The 23,787-nt window shown below is 35.9% G+C and overlaps 1 protein-coding gene across 1 annotated transcript in view; it reads right to left on the bottom strand.

Annotated features, from left to right (window-relative positions):
- pdhx (pyruvate dehydrogenase complex component X) overlaps window positions 1-17,755 on the bottom strand; it is a 44,496-nt gene extending 26,741 nt beyond the window's left edge. Inside the window, exons 1-5 of the mRNA XM_028450886.1 lie at window positions 17,580-17,755; window positions 11,938-12,021; window positions 9,417-9,517; window positions 3,845-4,044; window positions 2,636-2,734 (exon numbers count right to left, since the gene is read on the bottom strand). Of these exons, the coding sequence (XP_028306687.1) occupies window positions 2,636-2,734; window positions 3,845-4,044; window positions 9,417-9,517; window positions 11,938-12,021; window positions 17,580-17,715 (620 nt within the window). The 5' untranslated portion in view covers window positions 17,716-17,755. The remainder of the gene's footprint in view (window positions 1-2,635; window positions 2,735-3,844; window positions 4,045-9,416; window positions 9,518-11,937; window positions 12,022-17,579) is intronic.
- Window positions 17,756-23,787: the final 6,032 nt, after the last annotated feature.

Raw genomic sequence — 23,787 nt, 5'->3', positions numbered from 1 at the left:
CACTTCTCGATCTAATTAACTGCATGGTTTTCTGCTTTTCCTTAATTTGAGAATATTTGTTTTGTTTTCAGCAATAGCAAAAATAAAACATGACTAAAAAGCAGCGTATTGCCAACTTTTATTCGAAATGTACTGCAACACATAAATGTGTAATAATAACCTTTAGTTTCACCAGGAGCATTTAATGAGATGAATACAGTATTGCTGGTGCAGTAGCTTAAAGAAGGAGTTCTCAACCTTGGGGTCAGGACCCCATGTGGGTTTCGCGAGACACTGGGATGGGGCTTCCAGATGCCTTCAAGAAACTAAGAACATTTTCAGCCACTTTTGTTTTGCTTATTTTTACCCTTTTTTGCAACTACACCAAATTTGCCATATTTTAAACTATTGTAATAACCTTTTCTAGCAATATTGCTCCTTTTAATGCATTTTTGCTACATTAGTCCCATTTCTGCCACTTCTCCACCAAATTTCAATGCCTTTTCTGAACATTTTTTCCACTTTCAAGACATTTTTGGCACTTATTTAACAATTTAAAATACTTTTTCCACCTAATGTCACATACGCTGACCAATTATTGCCACTTTTAACATCCTTTCACCATATTTCATGCTTATTTTTGCCAATATAACCACATTCAAGAATTCTCATGCCCATTATTTGCCAGTTTAAAATCATTCTAAGGCTACGTTCACACTGCAAGCCTTACTGCTGAATTCCGATTTTTTTGCCCCTATGCAACCTGTATCCGATCTTTTTTTGGCAGTCTGAATGACCCAAATCAGATTTTTTCAAATGCGACCCAGGTCACTTGGATATGTAGTCCTAAATCCGAGACGTATCCGATCTTATGACATGCGACTGCAATGTGAACGGCCAGGTCACATTTATTAACGACCAAGGTGGATCTAATGCTTTAAGCAACCACTGTTGATACAATCACTTTGCTGCACAAAAACATGGATTATCTTTATGTTCGATACGTGGATTATGTCAATAGATCCACTGTCTCATGCACGAAGGAAATGGTTGGTCAACCAAGATTATGGCGCACATAGCGATTAGTCGACCAAAAACCAGGGTTGACTACAGCCCTAGTGGTAACCTCTGTGTACCTCACGATACGATACGATACACGATACAAAGCTCACAATAACAATTATCTCACAATATGACGATACTGCGATTCTCGATATGTTGGTCAGAAATCAATCTACAATAATCTATGACATAACAAGAAAAAAAGATTAAGTGAAAAAATACATTATTTATTTCATATCTCTGAAAGACAATAAATTGAAAAAGTGTCCTATGAACAGTGACACTATTTTAGTGCAACATTTCTGTAAATAAGTGTCAACATACCAATGTAAATGAATAAGTATCTCCTATAGTGCTTTCTGTAAACAAAAAATAGGGTCTTTCTTACCAGTGACACCATTATAGTGCAATATTCCAGTAAACAATATATTGTTCAACAAACAGTGACAACATTTCTGTGAAGACATACCTGCACATTTTAGTGAAAAAGCAGAAAAGGTTTTGAAAAAAAATAAATAAATAATAAATAAATAAATAAAATAAAAAAAATTAGTGGGAGCATATCGATAATCGATCGTGCAGAAAAATATCGCGATATATCGCCGTATCGAGATATTGTCACACTCCTAGTGGTAACCGCATTTATTTATTTTTCTGAATAATATCCACTGTTATCCAGGAAGTTTATTATTATTCACGCCCATCTGACCCGCATGCACATTGTCTCAGTTTTTGTGCAGTGGAGCCAGAGAATGAATGAGCAGGTGCAGAGGAGGACGAGGAGAAAGAAAAAGAGAGAGAGAAAGATTTAGTTTTGGCGTTTTGTGGTGCTGATTTGCTTTTAAACACAGACCATTTTTGATCTGAACCTTATTCAAGCTTTGACCAGAACCCAACTAAGTAAAAGTGAAACCTACAGGTCCGACAGACATTAAGTATTTATATCCGTGCCCGACCTGAAACCAACAATTAAAACCTATTTTTTCCTCATACAAATGACATATTTACGTTTGATTTAGTGGTGAGCCTGCTTTATTAATAAACAATGTCAACATTCGATCAGCGCACGGGGAAACAAAAACACGTCAAACAAGAGTGCGCAGTGTGCCCCGCTGCACCAGAGACAGCAGTGGATCTATTTACATAATCCACGTATCAAATATAAGGATAATCCATGTTCTTGTGCAGAAAAAGGATTGATTTAACAGTGGATGCTTGTGTTTCAAGCCTGTCTTAATTTGTTCCTCTCTGCTCTGATCTGCTCTGAGGACAGCGCAGTGACAGCTGAAGCGCAACAATTTTTTATTTTTTTTATTACAGCGCAGCACGCACTCACACAGCTGTTGCTGGACAAAGAATCATGTTTAGGCATTAAATACGTAATATTGTTATGAAAATCTTGGTCCACCAATGAAAATCTTGGTCGACCAAGATGGCATCGACCAATTAGTCGACTAAAGAACCAAAGTTGGCAGCCACCTTCAGGTACAGTGGGGATCCCTGGTCTCTGACACCTTTATTTTGGAGGTCACGGGCTGAAAAGGTTGAGAACCCCTGGCTTAGAGTAACACTAATTCTAGCATTGACAACTCACTCCTTGGTGATAAGTCCTCTTGGGCCAGTGGGTGATGCCAGTTTGGGGCTGATGCCATGAGTGTCCAAAATGTGTCTTGCGGCAGGACTCAAGCGTAATCTACATAGGGAAAAAAAAAAAAGACTTGGTTTATTTATTGAATAAATATACAATATAAAATACAAAAACAGAGACAATCTTGAACCAATTATTTAACCCTCCTATTATCCTCAAATATCATATTTTACCACTCTGACTCCAGGGATATTTGCCTCCAGAAAATTATTTTCAGATAATTTGTTGACCAAGTTTTTGTGTAAGGCACTTGTTGAATACATAAATAACTTGACCTGTTCCCTAGCGCCACCATCAGGTCAAACTTTTAAATTAGAATTTTAATTTATCTTGAATAGTTTTGATCCAAATCTTCTTAAACTTACTGACAACATCAATGACCACAATAGCATGAATTATATTGGTTGTGGTGATGATATGACCTTTCATGCAGCGTCACCATCAGGTCAAACTTTCAATTTTAGTTATTGCATCAAAAAAATCTTTCATCCAAATATTTTCTAATTTGGGGTGAACATTCATGACTCTCGCAGAATGAACCAAATTGATGTCGGTGACCCCCCCTTTCCTCTCATAAAAAATATAAAATAGCAAAATAATAATAATAATTTTGCCATCAAAAGCCTGGTCTCAGTGTTGTTTTTGTAGTTTTATACAAGGAATTCAATGTTGAGGTGTCACTAAAGCAAAAAAAAAATAATAATAGCTTCAATGTCACTGACAGGTTTTTTTCAGAAAAAGGCTTTTTCTCAGCTTTTTGTCACAAACTGGCAATTTGTGCCTCTATTCAATTGCTGATTAGGGAAGAACAAAACAAGCTAGAAACAAACAAAAAAATTCTAATGAAAGTAGAGAGTCTAATCTTTCAGAATGGTTTCAGATGTCAGATTGTCATAGTAAAAAATATTCTGTAGGTCGTGAAAGATCAGTGAAAATCATCTAAAATGCCTGGCAATAGGGCTGGCTGCTCTGAAAATGGCTGGCAGTGAATGAGTTAACTGTTTTATAGCAATTAAAAAATGTATACATTTAAGCATTTTATTTTGACGCTCACAAGGTAAAGCATCTGGCAGTAGGGAAATTGATAATATTTTAAATATTGTTTTAAGCTAAGCTCCAGTAAAGTAGAAAAACGGTGGGAAAAATAACACTTACGGTCCTGATGGGAGTGCTTTAGATGGTGAGGGTGGGGGGAAAGCCACAGCAGGGGCAGGGGCTGGGTCTGTGTGTCCAGCGAGTGCAGGTGAAGGGACGGCTTCAGGAGCTGGGACCTCAACTTGCTTCCAATCCTGTCCTTCTTCCACCATGAGGGCGATGAGGGTGCCTAAGCGGACATTGCGACTGCCCTCCTCCATCTGTTAAGATTGTTGGAAAAGCACTTTTTTTGGTGAGGGAGCAGCATTTGCCATGCATGTGAAATCCTTTACTACTAGGGATGTAACGATTAATCGTAAGGCAGTTAAAAATATAAGTATCACAATTCACATTGATACTGTGAAAATTGAATCGCAGTACTTTTTTTAACCAGCAGGCGCTATCCAGAAGTGTTGGGGGCGGGCGGAATCTGCTAATACTTTCTTTCTGGCCGCTTTCTACTTTTAAACATGTTCATAAATGATTCCTTACCCCTTTAGCACCAAAAATATCTGTAATATTACGTGAATATCTGTAAAAGTCACGTTTTTCTATTAGCTCTGTGTGCTAGCATAGCATCTCTTCTTCACTGCAAGACATCTGCATGCCAACCGACCACTGGGTTACCAGCGCTCTCTGCTGGTCCAAACAAATATCTGACCTCAAGAAAGTGAAATGACTGTTTTTTTTTTAAGTCCAATTGTTAATGCACAAAATACATTTTCAGTTGCACTTTTAAAAAGAACTATTATGCAGTTTTGCATTGCTTACTATAGAACCAGAATTTAAATTAATAGCTTCTTCTTCATTTGTATTATTCCTTTATTTATTTCATTCAAGATTTATTTTTAGTTAAATTCCATTGTTTTGAATAGTTTATCAAGGGATTCTTTTGACATTTTTCTACAGTCCCATTTTGTAAAATAAATCGTGAGAAAATTGTTTCGTGAACCCAGTATCGTGAATCGAATCGTATCGGGAGTTGAGTGAATCGTTACATCCCTGTTTACTACTACTTCAAATAGTCGTTTTTCCTTTGGCTTTTTGTCTTTGAGGATGCTAAGGCAAATAATCTTCCTTTAATGAGGAAAAATAACTTGTATAGTGAATTCAATTGAACAGGGATTACATTCTCTATACAGTCCTTCTGTTGCTTCTCGTGTATTGATCAGTCTAAAGTGAAAGGCCGAGCACAGCAGCACAGAGTCAGACTTTTCCACTTCATCACTTATCAAAAGGGGAATTATTTGAAGAGCTGTTGCTTAGCTGCAGCTCAACATGATATTAAGGCTGTGACAGGAGAGCAGATGGAGAAGCAGTTAGAGGTAAAAATCTACTAGTTAGACCATTTTATAAACCCATTACTGGCCTGCTGATCTGATGACATTAATGGATTTTTTTTGTTTGAAACAAACAAGTCAGCATTTAGAATAAATGACCGATCAGAGCATTAACACAGAACTGAACAAAGGGTTTGGGTGTGTTTTTGTTGTCGTTTTGTGTATTTTGATTGTTGTTTTATGTATTTTGTGTTTTTTTTCTGTTGCTGTTGTGTGTTTTTTTTGTCAATTATTATTATGGACATTGTTGTCAATTTGATTTTGTTGTTCTGTGTGTGGGCCAATGTTATGTATTTTTGTAGTTTTGTATATTTTTTCAGGTAATTTATAACCTGTCACATTGTATGTTTTTGGAGTAATTTTGTCAAATTTTATGTATATTTCTGCAATTGTTGTTCAAAAAATGATCCGTCACCAGCTAGCTGATCGGATGACATTAATGGATTTTTTTGTGTTTAAAACAAACAACAAATATAACACATTGTCAGTATTTATGTTAGCATTTAGAAAAACAACTGATCAGTGCATAATTACAGAACAGAGCAAAGGGTTTTGATGTGTTTTTGCTGTCATTTTGTCTAATTTGGTTATTGTTTTATGTGTTTTGTTAGTTTTTTTGTTGTTCTGTGTTTATTTTTGTCAATTATGTACATTCTTGTTGTCAATTAGATTTTTTGTTGTTGTTTTTGTCATTTTGTGTAATTGTATCGTCTGCTTGTATATTTGTCCATCATTCTTTATTATTTGTTGTTTGTTTTGTATATATTTTTCAGGCCATTTATTACCACTTTTGGAGTCATTTTGTCGCATTTTTCTTCATTTTGTGCATATTTCTCTAACTGTTGCAAATGTTTATATGTTCAAAGAATTATCCATCACCGGCAAGCTGATCTGATGACTACAATGGATTTTGTTGTTTAAAACAAACACAAAATATGATAGTGGCTCATAGTGTTATGATTTCGTTTAAACGTATTTTAAATGTAGTTTTATTAATCCTACATTACACAAATAGTCAATTAAAGACACACGATTGAAAACAAATCCACAAGACCTTTTCCAAGCCTTTGTAGTAACTTCTGTAGGGAATATCTGTAAAGCTAATGCTATTACATGATTATAATTTATCATATATGAGCTATAATAATAACCCACTTATTGTCAAACTGTAATGAAATCGTATTATACACCCAGACAACAACAGCTGTGCTACAATAGGATTAGCCATGACATGCTTTAATTTCTATTCCCTTAAAACTGATCTCCTAGTGTTAGCTAGGTTTACAGCAAAAAAGCTAATGGAAAGCTCAGCGTGGATAAATCCTTGATTTGATGGAGGATGGAAGGTTAATTTGTACGGAACTTTGTCCATTTGTGACATTTAGGAATGACCTCAATCACCACAATTTGTTCATGGTTCATATGTATTTTAAAACAACCATTTCATGCTCATTAGCGCTTGTGTTCACATGCAGCTGAACACATGGGACCAGTGTGCACCTGTGTAACTGCAAACATGTATGTTACTTCTGAGTCTATAATTAGTGACTTACTGTTGCACTGAATTTCCCTTGAATTGGCAACCGTTATCACAGCAGAACTACAAAATGTGATCTGAGGGCCCCATTATAAATATTCAATTTAGAATCATGACCAATCTGAGCTTTGTTACACAACAAAACAAATAAAAGGGTTTATGTGTGTTTTTGTTGTCATTTTGTGTATTTTGGTTGTTTTGTATGTGTGTTTGTCATTTGTGTACATTCTTGTCGATTACAGTTTTTGTTGTTGTTTTGTGCGTTTGTCTGTTTTGTGTAATTGTATTGTGTTACTGTATATTTTTCCTTCATTCTTTATATTTTGTGTGTTGTTGGAGCCATTTTTGTTGTCATTTTGTATATTTTTCAGTCATCCTGTGTCTTAACTTTGAGTGATTTATTTTTCCTTTCTGTGTACATTAATATATTTCTGTAATTTCTGCATTTTTTTGGTGTATTTTGTCATTCTGTGTGTTTTTGGAGTCATTGTGTATTTTTGTATATTTTTCAGTAATTTATTAGTAGTCACCTGACTCATGTTGTATACTTTTGGAGTAATTTTGCGATACTTTATTGTCCTTATAGTGTATAGTTCTGTATTTGTAAATATTTTTTTGGGAGTCGTTTTGTGTATTTTTGCAGTCATTTTGTATATTTCTGTTATTTTACGAGAAGTGATCTTGTGTGTTTTCGAGTAATTTCAGGAGATTTTTTTTGCCCTTTCTGCGTATATTTCAGTACAGCCCAACTGTGTATTTTTACAGATTTTTTGTGTGTTTCTCAATCATTTGGGGTTTTTTGGAGTCACTTTGTAGGTTTACTTTGGGGAGCATACACATTGAGACCAAGGGCCACCAGTTGCCCATGTCTGCACAATCTAAATGAATTTGTCTTGCCTACAAATGTGAAACGTTATCAGATTTGTGTCCTTAGGTCAGGTTAGAGTAGGCAGTACACTTGTGACAGGATGAAGTAATTTGTGTTTGTGGTGTTACAAAACCGCACCCTCTTCCAACAGCAGCAGCAGCAGCGTCTATTCTCAGGTCTCTTATCCTCAATGAATATGGTTGGAAATGGCTTGAGTGCATGAGGTGCTTGAACCCATAAATAACCCCCCCCGTGTATAAATTCCTCATCTGCATCTTCGTGCAGACATTTTTCCACTGGCAGGTGATCATCGCTGTCACTAAATTAAAGCACCTACCTCGCTTGGAGAGCTACAATGACACCACTGAGGGCTAATGTCGCTGATGGAGAGCGTGTTACGTGTGTTGTGCAGGAAACTGCAAATGTCTGGTATTTTTCTGTTTCTTTCATTACATTGCGCATGCATTCTGCAACACATGCACCACGGAAGGAGAGACGGGGGGCTTATCTAATGTAGACCATCTTTCTCTGCCAGCTAAAGCCCCTGCCCCCCAATTCCTGGCTGGTTGCTATGGAAACTACCTTACCCACATAGTAGCCAAGTGAATAACGGAGTAAAGGAATGCAAAAGACAAAAAAAAAACATGTTGAAAGTAAAATACGTGCAGAAAAACATGGGTGATGATGCATCTGAGTATAGGACATACACCATAAGCTGTGTTTGCAGTTATCAGGTTGCATTACACCCTTAATCCTAATAATGGTAGGCTTTAGAAAGCCAACCATATTGTGGATCATCTCATGAATATCGCTTCGTAGTAGTAGTAAAAATCCAGTGTTTGTCATTTCATGTAAAATTAACATTTATAAATGTCTGAACAGCACTAGAAAATAAAGACAAACTTAGTAGAACAGAAATGAAAGAAAACAAATCATTCAGTCTTTGGCAGCCTATTAAAAATTCAAATGACAAACGACTCACTAGGGTGGGGGTGGGGGGGAGAAACAGAAGTATTTGTCAGCGAAGACGCATCATCAAAGTGTTGCTGTCATTGTGTGGGGGAAAGCAGATTAAACAAGCGTAGCCAATTAGCACAGCCGATGAAATAACCTAAGACTCTCATGTTGACAGAACTGCATCCAATGCAAATATATCAAGATTCCACATAATAACCAGGCAAAGCGAGAAATCCACACCTAAATATAAACGTGATTAATGATCCACACGAAGGATAAGTAACTAAGGGAAACTATTAGATATACCTCTAGAAAGTAGGTCTGTTTGCAAACAAATAGTGTTCTTTTGCTCACTTACCATTATTTTTTGCCAAGATAACCATCATCGTTTGACTCCAAAGTAACCACGGCCTTGTCAGCCTCAATCTCACATTGTGTATTTTTGTTGTTATTTTGTATATTTTTCAGTAATTTATTAGGGTTCACCTTGTGTTTTTGAAGTAGTTTTGTGTTATTTTTTGTAATTTTCAATTCAACTTTATTTATATAGCGTAAATTACAACCATAGTCATCTTGAAGCGCTATCAAAATATAGAATTCTTAAGAAAAAAATGCAACAAATCCACATGAACATGCATCAGCTACAGTGGGGAGAAAAAACTCCCTTTTAACAGGAACCAGCAGAACCAGGCAACATTTTGTGTATATTTCTGTAATTTTTTAGATAGAATTATTTTTAGTGTCATTTTGTGTATGTTTGCAGTTATTTGTGTATCTTTCTGTCATATTAGGTATTTTGGAGTCATTGTTGTGTAACTAAGGCAAACGATTTATAAATATCTCTGTTTGCAAACAAATAGTGTTTTGTTGTCATGTTTTTTGCTCACTTACCATTATTTTGGCCAAGATACCGTCATCGTTTGACTCCAAAGTAACCACGGCCTTGTCAGTCTCAATCTCACAAAGGGCATCACCTGCTGCCACTGCCTCACCTGGTCAACAAGCAACACACAGAAAATAAAAAAAATAAGTTTCTATTCAACCGTTTTATTCTGAGAACTTGTTTTGCGAGAAAGAAACATTACTGGTGTAATTTCTAACTGATGGTTTGTCATAAACAGAATAAACTGCTGTTTATTCTGTTTATAGAGGAATTCAAAGTCAAGGACAAAGACAATAAGGCTTACTTAATGTTTCACTGGATGAAATGCAGCATGTAGGGCAGACAGTTTGATCTTTGCATCCTTTTAAGACTCCCATCAAATTCCCACCAGTTCACTCACTCGCATACATTATCATATAATTAAAACAAAAGACGATGGCAATTAGGCACTAATGGTTGTTGGTTTGTTTCTCTCCCACCGTCATGAACACACATGCAAAAAGAGCTGCGAGTAAAACAACTTTAATGAGCTGAAAAGTGAAAAATAAACATGGTCTCTTAGTCCAATATTAGTTATTTATTAAATAACTATCAGTAATTTATCATTTGTTGTTTGAAAACAAAAGAAAGCTGAATTACTTATTATTCAGGTCAGTGTGTTTCAGATGTGTAAAGAGTAGTGATTTATCCTAGTCAAGTAGAAGTACTGTTGCTAAGAACATATGGATTATGTTCAATGTGAAATAAAAAAATAATCACACAAAATAATAATTTACTCAGTAACGGTTGTAGGTGTAGAAATGACTTTACTTCTTTTAAAACGTACTTGGGTAAAAGCAAAATTACTGATTTAGAAATATAATAAAAAAGGTACAAGTCCCGGTACCCATTAAAGCAACTCAATTACAGTCACGTGAGTACTTGTAATCCATTACATTCACCTCTGGTGTGTTTTCAGTAACAGTGCCCTTAGCATCTATTCTGTCGTCCAAAAGATCAAAGATTTGAGCCGAATCAAGTGCCGTTCCATAATATCTGAAATAACAGAGATAAAAAAGATGGAGTTTCTATGGTTTATTTACTGTAGGTACGAGTCTGATCTAAATGGGGAAGTGAAGCCTGTGTGGAATGGTTTGGGGGAGAGATGAGAAAAAGAGGAAGTGTACATGTTGGAAGCCCCCCCCCCCCCCCCCAACACCCCCCGAGATTGGTTGAAAGATTGGATTTGTATGAGGCTTTAACACTGCATGACCTCAGGGGTTAGGTGTGATATACAACATTAAAGATTAAAGAGATGACCTCACACCTTTATGCTTGGACTCAATCAAAATGTAATCGGTATAACAATAAAAGTAGACTGGGGGGATAGGGAGGGGGCGGGGCGTGTTTACACAAAATCTGAAATTACACACACACACACAAAACAATTAAGTTCAACAGATGAGCCTTTGATCATTGTGATTGTTGCGTGTTGTGCAGGTGCACAGGCACTGTTTTCCCCTGCCAGTGTCAAGTCACACAAGCACATGGCAACACCGCCCGGCAGCCAATGAGAATTCAGCATGCAGCCTCCTGATAAAAGAGTTGCTAAGCAGTGAGGAATGGTGACTGCCGTGATCCTTGAGCCAATTAGCCAGCAGAGACCCCCACAGGTATGAAACACCTGGGGGAGTTCAGGGAGTGAAAGAGGGCGTGGCCAGTGCTCTACAATGGTAAATGAACAAGTTTGGGCAGTAAACGTATAAAATAAATAAACCACATATAAACCTAATGATGGGACTGACACAGCGAGGAGCCTATATTATAGGGTTGGGGTCAATTACATTTTTCAATTACAATTACATCTTTAATTATCGATGTTCAATTACAACTCAATTATGATTACGGTATCCAGCATTTTTTCCCCAATTACAGTTATTTCCCCCCCCAAAAGCTAATTACAATTATGTTTTCAATCACAATTAATCAAAGTTACAAAACCTTTAATAAATAACTCCATAAAACTTTAAATCAGCTGTAAAATACACTAAAAAATATTATCCACCATCCAATTTGTTTTTCATCTCTTGGTTACCTTGTTACGCTTCCTTATCCATGAAAATATTGGTATTAATGTTTTGCCCCCCCGACCCCCCTAGGTGTTGCGCGTGATCGGCGCGCAGCGGCGGCAACTCCCCACAAGTTTTTGCCTTCTACTTGTGTTTTTAGGCCTACTACTTTTTTTTTTCTAGACATCTCTGTAGAACTGTAACATCATGGTTGTCCAGGTTTGCATACATTTAAATTGTAAATGAAAGATTTATAGCATTTCCATGCCAATTACAAAATTAATTATATGAACTCAACTACAATTCAATTACTATTGCAACATATTTTATACAATTACATCAAAAATTGTAATCAATTATCAATTATGCAATTACATTTAGCCAAACCCTGCTACTGACACACTTTAACACAGAAATTGACAAGAATGAACAAAGTCTGTACTGCATCTAGAAAGTCTAATGTCATTTTGTGTTTCTTTACCTTCGCTCTTCAACCATTTCACTATGTTTCCCTCCTCCATCGTTGGGGACAGGGCTGGCATTTGCACTTTGAGTGGGCTGACACCTAGAGGTTACAAAGAGAACAACACACACAATTCAAAGGGAGACATTAGAAAAGCTTCAAGCCAAAAATATCTCTATAAAAAATGTTCAGAATCCTATCCTATTGCACGGCATACATCAACGTCTGAATGAATCAGGCCACAAAGAGTCAACATAGGGATGACTTCAGGCAGGGATGACGTCACCATAGAAGAGCAACAAGCGCAGGTCATTGATATAAGTGGAATGTTGAGTGACTGCACTCAGACCTGCAGAGGCATGGAGAGCTTTGGGCAACAATCAGAGGCCTACGCTGCTGCTAAAAAGTCAAAGTTCACATGTAGCTAAGAGCACTGTGTGCTGAACACTGTGGACTCATCAGGGAACAGGAAGCCCCAGTCTAACCGGAGATGTCTGTATTTATCTTGAACATCAACACAGACACAAGTTACAACAACAGCACCAAATGTCCTTTCGTAAAATGGTAAAAAAAAATCTTGCCATGGATCCTTTGCATACAGTAAACATCTCATGTATAAACTTTAAAAAGGAAGAGACCAAATCTTGCACAATTCGAACTTAAGTTGTTTTTCACAAAGGCATCTGTATAAAATAAAACGTTTGGTCAAAATGTACAATTCTTTTTGAAATAAATTAACACCAATAAATTAAATTACCAAATGTTCCATGTGGGTAACAACATAATGGGTAAAAAACCACAACCTGAACTCAGGAAAGTGACTGGATGTTGATCAGAAATGGCACAACTAAGCACATATGGATTATGTTCAATGTGTCATGAATCAGAAATTTTAAAAAAATATCACAAAAACAATAATTTATTCAGTAATGGTTGGGTGGAAAAATTTTACTAATTACTTCTTTTAAAATGTATGTAAGTACAAGTAAAATTACTGATATAGAAATATACTCAAAAAAGTACAAGTACAAATAAAAGCAACTGAATTACAGTAATGTGAGTACTTGCAATCAGTTACTTTCACCTCTATCCACCAGAATCAATTTATTGATCTGGATCTCCTCCAAAATGTAAAGGAATCTTTCCTGGCATAAGGTTTATTTCTGGTTAAAATTTTGTTACAATATATTAGTACTGTTGATGTAATCCTGGTAACAGACAAGCAAATAAACAAACACTAGTGAACATACTCATACTACCTCCATCATGCAGGTGTGCATTGCCATGAATCTGACGATACGGTGCAATACACGATTAGCATGTCACAATACGATATATCTCGATACGAACAATACAACATACACAACCGGTCATAAATTTTAGAAAAACACACTTTTTCCAGTTTTTTTTATTGAAAATGATTCAGTTTATTGTCATTGCACTCTGAAATGAAAGCATAGAACAAATAAGCAATTTGAGTTGAAAAAGAAATCATGGAATCAATTTATAGACCAAAATGTATTCTAAACTTTTGACTCATCAAAGTACAGTGTGTTCCAACACTTCTTTTATACAGACAGAGGGGGTTGGAAGTAATATAGAAAAGTTAAAACACCTGTAGAAATTAGTAGCACCAGCTTTCAAGGCTGATTCAACTTTCATTGTTGAAGAACAGCTTTACACTGTTAACCCACTTCATGTTCTCTGAAAAAAGCCTATTTGTATAATTCTGAAATGTACATTATTTTTCAGTTTTGAGAAACCAAATCTTTTTTTTAACCTCTGGCTGTTCAGGACTTACCTTTGTATCATTTTAAACTATTCATTGGACTTGCACGACTTGAATTGCAATAAATAACTGGAAAAATGAGGGTGTTCTAAAACTTTTGACTGGTAGTGTAAACCACGATATATCGCAATATTACCAATTACAAATACAAAGTGGCATGAAATACAAATTATTTCACTCTTTTTAAACTTACGAGACCAAGTAAATGCTAACTAACTGTAAATCAAGTACAAAAACAAGTGGTACTGTATGTTTATCAAACTGTCAAATTACATTTTTCGACAGCTCAATAAAAAAGACAACAGAAGGCAACACATAAAACCCAAAAGACACCTGAAAAATAGTGCAATGAAGCTAAAATAAACAATACAATAATAGAAGCTATATATAAATAGAGAAAATAACACACAAAGAATAAAAGATACAGATATATACATATCTATTTACAGACAAGTACAAGGATAGATGCCTCAGACCAACAAGTAACCCCATGGTAGAGTCAGTCATGACTGAAATCCTTCTAATAAATTCAGGTAGAAAATATTCACAAGCATGAAGACAATTAGGTTTAGATATGATCCAAATATCTTGGGACAATACATAGTAAATACAAGGGGCGTTGAAAAAAATCGATTCGGCGACATATCACAATATTTACATCGCACAATTCTTGGATCGATTCAAAATGCATCCATATCAATTTTAATTTTATCTATTTATTTATTTTCATTTTTTTTTTACCTTAATTTAACCAAGAAAGTTTTTTCCAATGCAGGAGACATTGTAACTGCACAAAGAAGTGCGCTGAAATCTGGGAATGTAGACCAGCTTGTGTTTTTTCAATCAAATCTAAAAAAAAAGTACTAACTTTCTGCATTTATTTGTTGTTCTAGGCATAAATACCTCAGTTAAGTTGCACTAAAGTCATGTTGCACTAAAGTCATGTTGCACTAAAGTCATGTTGCACTAAAGTCAAAGTTGGTTTAAAAGTCGGCACATGGCTTGTTGAAGCCAATGTTTTGAGTAAAATATATTTCATACATAATGTTGTCATGAAGGTGTACAGATTTACAGATTAGTTGTTTCTTAAGTCATATATTTAAAAAAATTGCAATAATCACCTTACACTTAAATATCAGGATATATTGTAGGCTGTTGCTACTGGTCCGGACCCGAACCTCAGACGATCTTGACTATAGTTCCGGCACTTCCTGTACGCATGCATCCACATGTGCAGTAAGCCGAATGCCGATAGTTCCGTCACTGCTGGACCCGCGTCCATCTAGCTATAGTTTTGTCAGTTTTATTTTAGCCCGAACCCGAACGATAACCCTATCCCTACCACTAACCTAGGAAATACCCTAAAATGTTTCTTTTTTTTTGTATATGTATTTTTAAAGGTGGAATTTGCCATGTTAAATATGTCAGAAGTGGGAATCGAACCCACATCAGCGGAAGGATACGTCCTTAAAGGGGACATATCATGCTACATCCACTTTTTTAGGCCTTAAATGCATTTTGTTGTATATTTAGATTGTTTAGAAGTACAGAAAAGTTCAAATTAGTCTCTTCAGGTGCTTCCGATATCTTTATATTCTGTTTTGGTCATATTTTTCAATCTGTTTCGATTTTTCTATTCTCTATTACGTTTTTTGAACAATAATGTCACAGTATTTGCAGCGGAACTGCCAAATTAGGACATCCACTCCAGGCCCAACACTTCGAGCAATCCGCCATTTTTATTTCTCGCTTTTATTTTGTAGTCCAAGCTCAAGGATGCTAAAGTTACGAGAGGATAAGTCAAAATGTTCGGTTGTTGGATGTAGTAACCCACACGCTTCATTACACCGTCTCCCAGCATCAGAACCTTTTCAAAGTGCCTGGTTGAGTTTTATTTTTCACGGAAATGTACCCACATCTGTGGGTAAGGTCATTTTTGTGTGCGCGAAGCACTTCAAGGATGACTGCTTCAGCAACCTCCGCCAGTATAAAAAAAGATTTGCAGAAAGACTTTGTCTGATTGAGGGTTCAATTCCTCCTATCTTTGGAGACGACGAACAGAGCACTTCGGTAAGCTGTAAATAACGCTAAAAAGTGTGATGATAAGACGTCCCCGTCATTGTTTTGTTAGCATTAGCAGTTGCACCGTCTTCATATGTTAGCGCTGTGTGCTCGCTTCATTTTCATCTCGCTCCGCCGGGTCCGACTCTGGCTCGAACATGTAAGGCTAGATGGACAAGTCTTCTGTTGTTGACATTTTGTAAATAACGTGTGAATAAAAAGTTTGTGCACCGCTAGATAATCGTATCTCTTCTATCAAACTACAAAAATGGCCAAACAGGGTGGAGTTGAACCAAGTGTCACCTCTGCAACCTGGAGAGGGGGCAGGGTATGGAGTGTCTCATTTGCATTTAAAGAGACCGCACCAAAACGAGTTGCTCTCAGAAGCACATCAGAAAAGGGGTAGAAAAGGGGTCTGTGGAGCTATAATAATGAGGAATTGCATTGCAGTTCCACTTTATATAGACTACAACTGTATGATTTATATGTAAAAAGAAAGGATTTAAAGGCATGATATGTCTTCTTTAAGTCTAGCGCCTTATACCACTCGCACAGGAAGTGCCGGAAGAATAGTCAGATTTGTCTGAGGTCCGGGTCCGGAACTACAGACGATTCATATATCGTATCATATCGTATCGTGACCTATGTATCAGGATACGAATTGGATCACCAGGCAATACACAACTCTAGTAAATACTACAAACTAAATATGTGAGATTGTATCCTTTGGCTAATTTTTCATTTCTAGGCAGGTTGATAGAAAAACACAAGGACACACAAATATTAAAAACATTGATTAAATAATTAAATTGAGTGTGTTGAAAGTATGAAAATGCTAATAGTGCTTGTTATTGCTTATGCCTAAGGTAATAATATGAAATGCACACTGTTCTAAATCTGCCTTGACTTAAAAAACAAAAACAAAACCAAAAACATGTAATAATTATTAATATTGGCTCCTGGTAATACTCCAGCAACAGCTAATAGTACTAAAATACTTTTGATTATTAAGCTTGTTCTGATGCAGGACAAACGCAATATGTTGCTGCCATCTGCTGGACATTTGCCTCTACCACAGATCAAAATAAATTTTACTGTGCTCTTAAGTTATCTTTCTTTCTTCTCTTTTCTTTTTTTTTTTTTTTTTTTTTTTTTAACTCTTTACATGTGAGAACAAGATGTGCATAATTTAAAAAAATTAAATATGCGGATGACACAGTAATGAATATCTTGCTGAGGGAGGACGAGAGCAATTTTACGTCATTTTATGCTTATGCAAAGAGTAAAATCCACAGATAAATGCTTGTTTTTTTCCCTGCATTAATGCTCAGATCAGTCATTACTCTAAATGCTGACATGAATATTTGATAATAACGCAGAAAATCACATTAGTGATAAAAGTTGCTCATCGGACAGTTATAATAGCTGTACTGCATCTATTGTAGCTTTAAAGGAACTTAAGGCAACACACAAATAATAATAATAATAATAATAATAATAATAATAATAATAATAATAATAATAATAATAGTTCACCACTCAACATCACAATCGAAGTGATATGATGTAGCAATATTCAAATATTTTTGAGCAACAAATGAATCTTTTCTCAAACGTGCTCTATTAAGTTGCATACACCAACCACCATTAAGATGTATGCATTGTACTTTGATATACAGGAAAAAGTAAATACAAATAGTGATGAAAATCGTCTTAGAATGACCGAATTAAGCGTATTTATATTGTAACGTAAGAGTCCGCACAGCCCAGACTAGAGCTGCTGTGTTCCGTGTAAAGTGTCAGGACTTACCGAGTATCCATGGGGACTGAAAGAAGTGCCTGACGTGCTCCTGCCATGGGTGTGCAGACCACAAACATTTATTCACCGCAGACAAGCGGAGTCCAAAAACAACCCCTTGACGACCGAGAAGCAAGGAGGCCGCCATGATGTCCTCCTCCGTCAGTGGGTGGGACTGTCCATGTCAATGCCTGATCAGAAAACTAAAAATTGGAGAGGAAAAATAATTCTAAAATAATTACCCTAAAAATAAATAAATAAAAACCCCAAAACAAAACTTGATTCTGATTTGATTCAAAGAGCATAAATATGCAAGTTGTGTTTTTTATTTTTTAGCCTAATTAAAAAAAAAAAAAGAAAAAAGAAAGAAAGAAAAATAGCCTGGGTCCTATTTGACGTTTGACGTTCAATGAGGATGCGGGATTTAGGATCTATACTGCAGCCAGTCAGCAGGGGGAGCTCTAAAAATAAAAGCTTCACTCCGGGAGATTGTCTTATCCATTCCAGTCTTTGCGTTTCTCCACAGGGTTTTTTTCTCGTGTTCATGTCTATGGGTTTTCTGCCCTCTGCTGGAAAAGTATATTATCTAAAAAAATAGCTTTTGGAAAGGAAAAATATATTTTACATGGAGCCTACTGTTCAATGAACTACTAAACTACGGATGAAGATTAGGTTAAAGTCAGAATTTTGACTTTACTCTCAGAATTCTGACTTTAAGGTCATAACTCCAAAAATGAATTCACATGTGGCCCTATATATATATATATATATATATATATATATATATATATATATATATATATATAGCTTTTCAGTTAGAAAGGCCATAGATAGATGTTTTATACAGTTTTCTGAAAATATGGCAAATAGTAACACCTTGTTAAAGGAATACAGTGTAATTCTGCTTTAATTGTGTAGCAGGGAAAACTAAAACAGACTCTTTGAGGTGAACATTAAAAAAACGCAGCCAATGTCAGGAAATGTTATACAAACGTGTCGCACATTTTTCATGTCACGTGTGGTGATAAGACAAGATCTCATCTACACGTATATTTTTGAACGGCAAGGAAATATTCCAAAAAAGAAACATAACCCCATTTGACTTTCCACATCAGGGAATCATCACTCAAAGCATCATGGGAGCTGCTTTGGTATTTGCTCCCTATCTAAAGGGTGAACGTTTTAACCTGCAGTGACATTTACTGGCAAAGAGTAATTTTTCTCCGCTCATTTTCTGCGTGAATAAACATAAATCAAATGAGGTCGGATAAATGACGGCAACAATGTGTAGCAGTTACGTGAAAACATTTTCTACAGTTTTTCTTTTTATTTTTTGTAGGTATACAGATGGTAATTCAATAAAAGATCAATAAAATCACAATAGCAGGTGACAGGAAACTTAAAAATGATTTCTACAAAGTGCTTAAAGCACTGCTTCACAAAGCTTTTTATTTGAGAAATTCCTTAAAAAATTCAAAGTGTGCAAAGTATGCTCTCATTTCCATTTCACCTTTAGCCTTTAGCTACACCAGCCACTCTCACTTTATAGGTTGTGTCCTATTTTATATTTAAGCAGTCATGAATCATTTTTGAACAGAATCCTTCGTTCCAAGCTCAGAAATACTCGGTCTCACTTAAATCGGGAGTGTCTTTACATGGCGTTCAGTCAAAGCTTGATGTTCCTAATAGCAAATAATTACATTTTACAATCAATTCTGCAAGCCAGACTGTGGTCTGTTAAAACCACTTTAACCGTTACCGTCAGTGCAGCGTAAGTCAATAAGAGCGAAGGGAGAGTGATTCATCTCTAATGCCACTATAGCATTATCTGTCTCTGCCATTTGCAAATTAGAATCTGCTTGAATCTCAGTAGCTATTGCCAATATTTATTAAAGAAGAAGAAGAAGAAGAAGAAGAAGAAGAAGAAGAAGAAGAAGAAGAAGAAGAAGAAGAAGAAGAAGAAGAAGAAGAAAGAAAAGCCTGGTAGTATAACTATTGGCTAACAGTCAAACATAATAGAAGGAGATGAGCTCTTTTTCACATTCCTTAGTGCAATCAAACAAACACTCTTTAATTTTACAAATATGTTAAGGATGCATTAGCCACAATAGCCAAGTGCAGTCTTTGTATAGATGACATTTCCACACACAGAGATGTCATTGATCTAACCAGTGTATGTAGTGTGTTCATTCCTATTTCAAAACGTTTCCCTCTTTCCATCTAGTCTTCTTTAACTGCTTAGAGATCGTGGACATTATTAACACACAAAATCCTTCTTTTTCGTCCTTTTTTCAATTACAGACTGACACATTTATTCTTTATATACTTTACCTGTACTGCTGTGATTGTACAATACTGTACTTTTTTTTTTTTTTTGTTGTCAAATTCTGACAGGGCTTCAGAAATCATGCAAATCAAAAAAAACAATTTTTATGCCGGTTTTTAAATGTTGTCCTGTTTGTTGGTTTTGATTCATAACGTGTGCAGTGACACTAAAGATTCAAACAGCCTCACATTCACATTGAGATGCATTGATAAAAACAATCGCACCACAGAGTAAAAAGTTAAATTCATTTATTTATTTGTTGCTATCGTTTGTCTGTTTGGCATTACGTTTAAAATAGGTGCAAACCAGGAAACAAAATATAACTTGTTTTTTTGTGTGTTACCTTCCCGGCACTGTGATTGCATCAAAAGAATGTAAAACATATCTATCGGCAAATCAAACCAGATTATCACTCATTTGTCATGGTCACTTAAATTCCAATGGGTTCTTTCATCACAACTTTACAAAAGCTTCTGGACGTCACCACATCAGAAATAGGAAAAAAGAAAGAAGAATTTATGGTCAGGAATAGATAAACTGTCTCTAAATGTGAACAAAAGTAAAGTTATTGTACTTGGAAATCATAAAACAATCAGTGTGTGTTACTGGATGAAAGGACGTGTTAGAAACCTCACATAAATCATGTAAAATCTAAGATGGTGGAAGACGCTGTAGGGACCTCTTAAACAACAAAGCATTGCATTGCAACTTGCAAAAACATATTTTTTTGGGCCATTTTGAGATATTATGCTTTTTCATTTAAAAATATGCATAATTTCGTTATTATTATTTTATTTTTTGAAATCATAAAAATGTTTAAAACATTTTTAATGTCATTTTAGATCAACTCATATAAAAATACATGATCTATTCATAAAAACTCAAAATGGCCAAAGAATTTAGTTCTTCCACCCATAAACTACTGTGCAGAGATTTGAAGCAAATACATTACATTACAGTATAAAAAAGTAAAAGTCAACCATTATTCAATCTGTTAAAAAAAAAAAAAAAGGCATGAGGATAATTAACAACAATCCTTTGTTTATCTAATCACATGCAAGAAAAATGAAACATTGTTGTGATGAAAACCCGTTGCACAGCTCGTTCCTTACCGGGGAACTCCCGCTGTCTTAAAGATGACATTAAAGAGAATGGGCAAGTATTTCGATTGGTGGAGTTAAACTAAACTATGGGATGGAAATAACAAATTTAAATCACTTTAAACAAAAACATGTGTTTTAGAGTGCTACATGTAATTTAATGTACTGTTTGTATGTGTATGTGACATTTATATATTGAAGAGACTGTGACTAGTGATTAATATGGATGTGAATATATTAAAGGCTGTTGCTATTGGTCCGGACCCGGACCTCAGGCAAACCTGACTATAGTTGTGGCACTTCCTGTGCTCATGCGCAATAAGCCAAATGCCGGTAGTTCTATCACTGCCAGACCCATCCCTGTCTCTGCCAGACCCGTGTCCTTCAAGTTATATTTCCGTCAGTTTTATTTTAGCCCTAACTCCTATCCCTATTGGGATAGGGGTTAGGGCTATCTCTATCCTTATCCCTATCCCTATCCCTATCCTTATCCCTATCCCTATCCCTATCCTTATAACTATCCCTATCCCTATCCTTATCCCTATCCCTATCCCAATCCTTATCCCTATCCCTATCCTTATAACTATCCCTATCCCTATCCCTATCCCTATCCTTATCCCTATCCCTATCCCTATCCCTATCCCTATCCCTATCCCTATCCCTATCCTTATCCCTATCCCTATCCCTATCCCTATCCCTATCCTTATCCCTATCCCTATCCCTATCCTTATCCCTATCCCTATCCCTATCCTTATCCCTATCCCTATCCTTATCCCTATCCCTATCCTTATAACTATCCCTATCCCTATCCCTATCCTTATCCCTATCCCTATCCCTATCCCTATCCTTATAACTATCCCTATCCCTATCCTTATCCCTATCCCTATCCTTATCCCTATCCCTATCCTTATCCCTATCCCTATCCCTATCCCTATCCTTATCCCTATCCTTATCCCTATCCCTATCCCTATCCCTATCCCTATCCTTATCCCTATCCCTATCCCTATCCCTATCCCTATCCCTATCCCTATCCCTATCCCTATCCTTATCCCTATCCCTATCCCAATCCCTAATCCTAACCCTAACCCTAGCCCAGGAAATACCCTAAAATGTTTCTTTTTTTGTATATGTATTTTTAAAGATGGAATTTTCCATGTTAAATATGTTAAAATAAGAAGAAAAAAAACAAAAACTTCAGGAGTGGGAGTCAAACCCACATCATCAGTGGAAGGAAAAATCCTTGAAGCTTGAAACAGAAAAGGTCTGGCAGTGACGGAACTGCGCATGCGCACAGGAAGTGCTGGAACTATAGTCAGATTTGTCTGAGGAACGAAACTATAGACACTTTGTATATTATATTGCCACTGTAATTGGCACATAACATGTAAGTATTATATATTGTGTCTAAGAAGGTAAATGTTTGGTATGAACTAAAGCTGAAACGATTTATCTATTAGATCAATGAATCAATTTATGTTCCTATGATCCAACTACATTGATCTGTACAGTTGGCCTTACGGATGACATTCATTGATCTGAAATTGTTTAAAAATCTTTTTTTTTCTCCCCCCACTCTTTGGATTTATCCACAGCAGACTTTATATGGATGTGTTTTAAAAGCGCTTTTAATAACAAAGAGGTTACGTCACACGCCAGCAGACAACTAAACATAGCATGGCGGAGAACCCGGCGAAGTAGAAGTTGATCTTACCACCTTTGTGCTCCAGTGTGTGGAAACACTTTGGCTTTAACACAGACGGAGATATTCACCAGGCCTTTATGACAGCGTTCACTGCAGCAGCAGCACATGTAGCATTAGCTTGTTAGCGTTAGCTCTGCAGAAGCCTGAGGCTCGCCATCATGTTAAAAGGAAGAGTATCAGGTTCAACCACAGCTCATTTAACCTGAACAGATCTTGGTTGCATTTTATTTTTTACATTAATATTGTATTAGTGTCATGTTGAAAAGCAAAGCCGAAAAGTCAGGTAAACTGATTATATGTATTATTATTGAAAATGTATTGATTATTGAAATTGAGAGCACAAAAGTTAACATCCTGTTAATTTAAACTGAAGTGTTGCGTGGACTTTTTTCAAATAAAATGTGAATACATTTGCCATTAAATGTTGTTTACTTGTTTGTTTATGTCCATAATTCATTTATAGATGATTCCCTTACAATAAACACCAGGAATCTAGGAAACCTCACCAGAACTGTCCAGTATCCAGGAAATTTTTTTTCACATACACTGGTTCAGCTAAAAAGTTACTAAATCGATTTCAAGTCACTTAATTGTTTCGGATCGAATCGTTCTAAGTGAACCAATATCGTCCGTGAATTGAATCGGCAACAGCGAATTGTGATTCGAATCAAATCGTTGCTAAAACAAAATGTTACACCCCTAATTATTGTGTACAGTAAGTGAATATATCATATTGTCACTGTAAATGGTGCATAACACATACAGTATTATATACTGCATCTAAGATGGTGAATATTTGGTATTAACACATAATCTCCATTTCAAAATGAAAGTTTGCACTTCTTTATACTCCTTTTGAATTCACCATTACTTTTATGTAATTTGTCTTATTTTCCTTATTTAAATTGAAGTGTTCTTTCATTAAAAAGCAGAGATTTGATAAAATGAGAAATGTGCTGTTTTGTATGCAGAAGTCATGAGGTAAGAAGAAGTAAACGTGACTCAGGGACACAACACTAATCTGTCTGGCTCAGGGTTTGGGGCTGAAAGCCTCACAGGTCCATTCATGTGTGAAGAGAGAGTGATAAGGAG

Source organism: Gouania willdenowi, chromosome 6, assembly GCF_900634775.1.
Source record: "Gouania willdenowi chromosome 6, fGouWil2.1, whole genome shotgun sequence".
Taxonomy (NCBI): Eukaryota; Metazoa; Chordata; class Actinopteri; order Blenniiformes; family Gobiesocidae; genus Gouania; species Gouania willdenowi.
This window is presented reverse-complemented; position numbering and strand designations above follow the sequence as displayed.